Source organism: Chanos chanos, chromosome 13, assembly GCF_902362185.1.
Source record: "Chanos chanos chromosome 13, fChaCha1.1, whole genome shotgun sequence".
Classification (NCBI taxonomy): domain Eukaryota; kingdom Metazoa; phylum Chordata; class Actinopteri; order Gonorynchiformes; family Chanidae; genus Chanos; species Chanos chanos.
Genome location: NC_044507.1, coordinates 19,835,553 through 19,843,241, shown reverse-complemented (window position 1 = coordinate 19,843,241; position 7,689 = coordinate 19,835,553). Strand labels below are relative to the sequence as shown.

The 7,689-nt window shown below is 37.5% G+C and overlaps 1 protein-coding gene across 1 annotated transcript; it reads right to left on the bottom strand.

Moving 5' to 3' along the window:
- Positions 1–1,988: 1,988 nt before the first annotated feature.
- uts2r5 (urotensin-2 receptor 5) lies at positions 1,989–3,110 on the bottom strand. The gene has a single exon (XM_030789749.1). The coding sequence runs from the start codon at positions 3,108–3,110 to the stop codon at positions 1,989–1,991; it is 1,122 nt and encodes a 373-aa protein (XP_030645609.1).
- Positions 3,111–7,689: the final 4,579 nt, after the last annotated feature.

Here is a 7,689-nt window from a genome sequence, read left to right as displayed (position 1 = left end):
GGAATCTGAGGAGCGGTTTTTGTGTCCCGTCATTTCAGAAATTTTGTACCCTTACATTAGTTTCACATCTGTGCCACTTATCTGAAGTCATATTTTACCATAAAATGTGGAGGGGTGGAAAGACACTTAGGAGAGATCAACAAGGATTCTGTCAGACTGTGTACAAATAAATGTCACTCTTTTCAAATATTAGGACAATGCTAAACCCTAGCAGGAGAGTGCTTCTGATTATGACAGGAGTTGATTTTGATTTTTGTTTACTGTAGGCCTACTATTGCTTTATGATTAAATTTCCATTGACTTCCCAAAGGGAGGTAAATACTATGGTCTTGAGTGATTAGTTTAGTGCTGACACAGTGCCGTCTCAGAGGGGGCCTGATTAACTGTAAAATAGAGCATCCTACGCTAATCCCAGGAATACTCACAGAGAATTGTACTCAAGGCAAGGAACCCAGACTGTTCAGTCAAACAAATACATAAAGCAAAGAGGGCATGTTAACAACTGACTGTTTTGTTTGTGTACGTGTGTGCATGGGTGTGTGTGTGTGTGTTTGTGTGTGTGTGTGTGGGTCGGTGGGTGGGTGGGTGGGTGTGTGTTTGTGTCTGAGTGTGTACGTGTTTCCCCCTTGTTTAAAAAACAGCTCATCTACAGCAGTTTGTTTTTCTCAGAGATAAACAATGTAGGCTACTGTCTTATCTGATCAAACGTCATACGGCAGAACTCCAAATTATTTCAAAACTCTTGTAAGCAACAGAAAGCAGCAGAGAATATCAAAACAGATTAAAACGGATATTAAACATTGCCTATAACTATAAATAGTGATATTAGGCTCTAAATAGCTTGCATTATTATTGGTCTTCCTCCTCTTCTTCTATCATATCTATTATTATTATTATTATTATTATTATTATAATTATTACTATTATTATTGTTGTTGTTGTTGCTGTTGTTATTATTACTATTATTCAAATATATCATGAAATAAGTAACTTCACTTGCTGTTCACAGAGAAAAGGAGAGAAACTGTCTGACTCGCCTCCCACTGTTGAGCACCAATGGGCAGTTAAAGTGAATGCCAAGGTAAATGAGCCATCGCCATGGGAACTGTATTGGCATTTTGGTCATAGAAACGGATGCCTATTAAGCATCTGTCAAAATATCATCAATACAGCAAAGAGGCACAAAACTCCAAATGTCCAAAATTGTGAAAGACAACTTTATTACATTTGTCCATGAGACCCTTTTTTAAAAAAAAATCTGATTTATTCATCAATGGCTGAATAAATCTCACATAACCAGTAAAGTAACATCACGTCTATTACTAATACAGAGTACATAAGCAACTAAAACATTTAGAATATAACAAAATCCTCACATTAAATGTTCTGTAAGATATCTATTGTAATCTACCCATTTCCGTTGCTGTGTTCTAATATAATTAATATAAAGCTGCACTGTATTAAGCATTGGACAAAATACATCGAAATGCCCTGAACATTTGACACTGTAAGATGAATGTACTAATTTGCACATTTTGCCCCCACATTAAGAGAAAATACTGGACTGATTCAACATCAGTGCTATACTGAGAACAATACCGAGTACTTTGAACATATTTACATTATACATGTGGATAACATATCTCTTGTGTTTAGGCTTCTTAATTTGAGTTATTAGCCTACTGCCAATAAATACAGTTAAATTTATTCACCTCATTAAATTTATTTTTCATGCATTTGTCATGATTTAATAAAATCACATCATTTCGCAACAGCAAATATAGCTGTCATTTGGGGACAACCTTTGAAATGGTCTCCACACCTGTTTTTCATAATCATAATCATTAAAAGCCAATCCAGTCATATTTTCCTTTGAATAACTCTGTGTTCAGCTTTAAAAAGCTCAACTTTAATATGAGAATGAACAGGATATGTCTTATTCTTGAAAATTAACAAAACATTAGGACATCTACCACATAACATGACAGTCAAAGTTTGCTGTATGCGTCTAGGACATTATTTGGGTGTCTGATATTTAATGTATTGCTAAAATGGTGGCTCCCTGATGATACTGATCGCTGAGATGAAAGTCTCAACCTCTTAAATCTGATCCTGCGTTTTTGACTGTCGCTCAAATACTCCTCATAGTTTTTGGTTAATAAAGTGTAAAGAAAGGGATTGATGCAGCTATTACTATAAGCCAGACAGGTCACGAAAAAGTTGATATATAGCATTGTAGTATCAGAAAGATTCTCTTGCCCAAAGTTGTAGATACTGAGTAATTGCCACAACCAGAAAGGTAAGAAACATGCCCAGTAAGCAAGAACGATGCTGAAGATCATGTATAATACCTTTTGTTTGGGACATTTACTCACTTCTTTTGATGATAATATACTCGTTTGTGACACCCAGTAAGTCCTAGCTAATTTGAGATACAAATAGCAAATAATGAATCCAGGAAGCAAGATGCACGTGTTAAATAACACCGTCAGATATGCCTTGTAAGCTGTAATTTGCCAGGTCGGGTGGCACATACTCTTCTCCACTCCGTTCTCCACGCTTCTTTTTAGATCGATCATGATCATTGCCGGGAGAGCCAGCAAAAAAGAGACGAGCCAAACGGCGACGGTGATGGTGCGCCGGTAACGTCTCGATCTGCCAAAAGTGTCCAGGGGGTTGACGACGGCCAGGTATCTCTCCGTGCTCATGACTGTGAGGATGAAAATACTGGCATGCATGGTAAGAAAATCCAGGCTAAAGAGAATTCGACATCCGATATCCCCAAAGTACCAGTCTTTCACAAAGTAAGTGCAAACCACGAAAGGAATTGTAGAGAGGTACAACAAGTCTGCCAGGGCTAAGTTGGCGATATACACGTACATGGAACCGGTTACACGGATTGACACATTCATCACGACCAAAGTGTACACATTCCCGACAACTCCGACTAAACACATCATAGTGAGGACTGTCCCAAGTAAAGATGTTATTATTATCTCGGAGACAGACGAATCGGGCTTTGTCACAGCACTTGTACACGACGAATTGGAAAATATATCCAAGGTGGCATTCGTTTGACTTGCTGTTGTCAAGCACTGATGTGTCCCCATATCTCAGGAATACTGTAGAAAAGTTATTTTTAAAACTGTAAAGTGTGTGGTCTTCGCTGAAAACAACCCATTTCAATGGCTTTCTCGGCGCACATTAAAACCATTACCGCAGAAAAGACCGAGGACAACATATTTGCCCTCCAAATATGAAATCAAGGACAAAAAAGCGCAGAGTGGTTCATCAACTTGATCGTATCTATCAAAATAACATTCTGTCATCTCAGGCAAAAGTTTACAGAACACAAGACGCGCGCGCGATCTAAAGGGTTCTAAACATAATAGAGCGTTAAATAAACTGCAGCTCAGCTCACCAAATGTATACAGTAGTTTCGTGGTGTAAAATCCGCATGACATTGTCACCATCTCTGAGTTTTGCGAGTTGGGAGGGTGGGACTGACTAAGTAAAATCAAGCTTAAGCGCAAGCAGGTACCAAATGTGGCAGTGTTTTGGACTTAAGAGGAGCTAACTCTTGTGCACCTTATGAATTGAATTTTTTTCTACAGTTAAAGACTTAAAAGAAAGTAGCCAACTGAGCTTGTGAAGGTAAGCCATATTTTCGAGGTAGTTGGACTTTTGTGTATCTTTCGCGCACCAGAACTTGTCCCTGTGGAAAATTCTGGTAAACTTATTTTAAGGTATGATCAGTCGCATTTGCATGTAGGGCAAGGTTAAATGATTTAGGGTACATTATGTGACGCACTTCTGCAACCACCATTGAAATGTGGTTAATTATTATTGTTATTGTTTTTTCTTTTTTTTTAATTCGGAATATGTTTAACCCAAATAAATCGCTAATGCCTTTCTATAGAAAGAGAATGCGCAACGAAAAATATGATTAAACAATGCTCAGAATAATCAAACTCTAATTTTGACACATTTTCGATGTAAATTGCCTTCTTTCTTTCAACAAATCATACTAGTCACAATGGTGTCGGTTTAATTCGCACTATAGCCTACCAAAATGCATCCACGCGTCGTCGTTTCAGACCTCTGCAACACACACTGTCATTGTCAAACATGAATGTCAGTTATGTTCCATAATCTTGTTGAGGTTGGGCAGAAATGCACATGACCCACGTTACGGTATACCTTTACTAGTACAGTAGAACTCTTAACACAAGTATGAATATAACTATTCATCAGGCGTGAATAAAATTACTGAAACCCAGTCACGAAGCAAAACAAACTGGTCCCACGAAAACAAGCAAATGACTCCTGCCAACAGTGAAAAACTTTACTTAAAGAAAACTATATCAGAGACATGAACTGTTGGAAATAATACTCCTGTAAACAAAACTGAATAAACAATTTTCATTTCCAAAAGAGAAATAAAGGGCCTCCGCCAATGTCAGAGTAAGAGAACATTTCAATATAGGCTTATAGGCCTAAATGAGGTAACATCAAATGAACATGTAGCCTACTAATTCAAATGCCAGTACCATTGTTCCATTTTGGATCAACATCAATGTACAAATTTTGCTCCAGATACATACATTGATTCACCACATTAAATTGCTGTCAGTGGGTCATATGGATTTCACTGAAAATATTCTCTATATTTTAACTCCATATATACACTCCCTATGTACACACTATATATTAACTGAGATATTCTGTATTATTTTCACATTTCATATTTACATTTTGTAGATTCTTAAAAGAAAGGGTCAGAAAACTATCACTGGAAAACTTTGTGATGAACCTTCCCCTTAAATGTCAATAAATGTCCCTGTAATTGCTGTCACAGTATCAGTCGTGCGTGATTGCCGGCTCAAAACCAGTAATTTACAGGCAATTATCGCCCTACATGAAGGGCTGAATGTCTTTAGGTGATCATGTGTTTCAATGGAGACTGAACAACCTCTGAAGTACCAGAGCTCGACTCTTTTCTTCACGATGTGGAGATTACCTCACCCCCGTACTGCATTCTCACTGTTCTGACTTATAACGTATAACATATAATGATGTACGTTCCTATTATTTAAGAAAAAAAGTAATGAACTTCATCTTTGTCCTCAGAGGCAACTTATAAAAACTGTTTTGATTTTTCCAAGGCCATGGCTGCAAAACTTTCTTTAAAAACCTGCGGCGCTTATAACATTCTGCACTCAACAGAAAAGTCACATTAGCACAGACACACGTTTGAACAATGAATAGCCTACATACTGTACAATTCATTGTTGGGATTACTAGAGGAAAAATCTAAATGTCCTCAGTATTAGTCACAGAGAAGATTTGTTGAACTATGAATTTTGAATGTATTTTAAGACAAACAATATTATAGAATAAGAAAAGAGTAAGAAATATATAAGTGTGTGTGTGTGTGTGTGTGTGTGTGCATGCATGTGCGTGCGTGCGTGCATCTGTGTGTGTGTGTGTGTGTGTGTGTGTGTGTGTGTGTTTATGTATGTATATTTTGTCAGTCCAATAATATCTGACCTTGTTTCTCTCTCCCTAGACACACCCATACACTTGCAAAACATTACACTATTATCAGATTTTATGCCTCTAAACTGTAGGAAACTGTAGGGTTTGAGCTTGGCAGTATCTGTTTACACAATGAATGCCATCTCAAAGTGGGCAAAGTTCGATGATTTTGGTTTTTTATGGATTACACTGATTGTCATTGATTTCATTCTTTCCACAATGAATAGCCCCCTTTAATTTCGTTTTTTAAATAAATAAAATGTTTTCCTGCCCCAAAAATCAGCCACAAAGCCTCTATTTGATGGGAGGATTTAAGTTTTTCATTCATTTGACACCGACAGCAGCAAGAATATTAATTACTCTTTTATAACGTGTGTAGATATGACTGTGAGTAATACCAGCTCAGTACACTTAAAAAAAAATGTTCTCAAATATATTTCATCAACACAGACCTCCACACTTGCGTAAAGGCCTGGAGTTTTCCCTGTCACTATTCTGTATGTAGTATGAATATAGTAATGAGTCTATGCTGCAGCCTGCCCAGACGACATGGCTTCAGATACTGAGATTTTCCATATGTCACTTAATATGTGCATTCCCCTGTAATATGAACCTTTCTTCCATATGGTCTTTAAAAAACGTTAAGTTAAACAAAAACAAATATTCACTTAGGAACAAGTTTAATGGCTCTGTTAAAATTCCATTGCAATAAAAGCCAAAAGGAAAATAGGGGCGTTCTGTGGTAAAAATAAATAAATAAATAAATAAAAATCAGTGAATTAGTCTGCCAGTGTTTAAGAAAAAAGAGTAATACACTTTATGCATTTCAGCATCACTTTATTTACCTGATTCTTATGACTGAAAGTGCAATGGAACCAAAAAACTACTTGGATGGTAAAGATTTCTCAGAAACACTTTACAGTCCATGGTAAAATAGAGGATACCTGCCCTCCCTTGTCATTTATATCAAGCTAGTTAAAGTCTCTTTTTCCAAAAGAGCATTCTTATCAGTTATGAATCTCATGTGTCTACCTAATAGCAACCTTTTGCTGGTAGTATGCATCTGTAAAGAATTAGCGTCAATCAGCTGACATCTAGCTACAGGACGTGAAACCAAGATGGTCAGTTTGCACATTCTCCACCTGTGTTCTGGAGGAAAGTTTTTTTTTTGTTTTTTGTTTTTTTTGTTTAGGGGCTGCGCCAGCAGCATGTGCCATTTCCTGAAGCCAGATATTCTACAGAGAATTTACTGCCGTCTTTTCATGCCAAGAAAGTGATGATTTGAAATGGCACCAGCCTAAGGATAGACTTAATGTGGGGGGCGGGAAGGGAAGGGGGGAGGGGGGGCATGATGGTTCTCTCTGCAGATAGTGACGTTAAACAAACTGTCCGACTGACGTTCCGCAGTGCCTGTGGAAAAATCCACTGATTTATCTACACATTCCGTAACTTTGACATCAGGTTAAGGTCGTGTCAAGCCAAAAGCAATAATCCCACGTTCGTATATCAATCCGTTGCATCTCTTACTCATGTCGGGATTAAACTAAAAAGAATGTGTCTGGAATATTTTGTTTTCCATTGTCTTTGTTTCCCAGACATTAAAAAGATAGACAACTGAAATCTTAAACACAAGAAGCATATTAATTACTTGCTTACTCCTAAAATCCTGAACAGATGGACTCACAGAGCCATAAACAAGAAGACAAGTTCATGGTGCATCTAATGTGAAAGAGAAACATGTGGCAGATTAATTCTCCTACAGTTTAAATTGAGAATGAAAGAGCGGTCTGTCACAAAATGCACAGGGAAGGGTACTGCGATCGGGGTACATTGCATAAAATTATTACATTCAAAAATGCATATTTCATGGGTAAAGCAGTGTAAAGAACACAGGCAGTAGACTTTTGAGCCATGGAACAAAGTTTTACAGTCAAATGAGATATGTTTTCACCCCGTTCTCATCATGTGGGTGAATACATATGTGGTATACACTAAAAAGAGACCGACAGACTCATGCGTCTGTTTCCTGCACTGAAGGGTTCTGGTGAATCTGTTATAGTCTAGGTTATAAGTCCCTGGCACAGGTCTATGCAAACCCTTAGAAGGATGGTAAATGCCACCCAGTTCAGAGCTATTCTAGATAGATAGATA

Excerpts from the sequence above, each read along its gene's own strand:
- uts2r5 (XM_030789749.1), bottom strand. The coding sequence starts at position 3,110 with ATGGGGACACATCAGTGCTTGACAACAGCAAGTCAAACGAATGCCACC.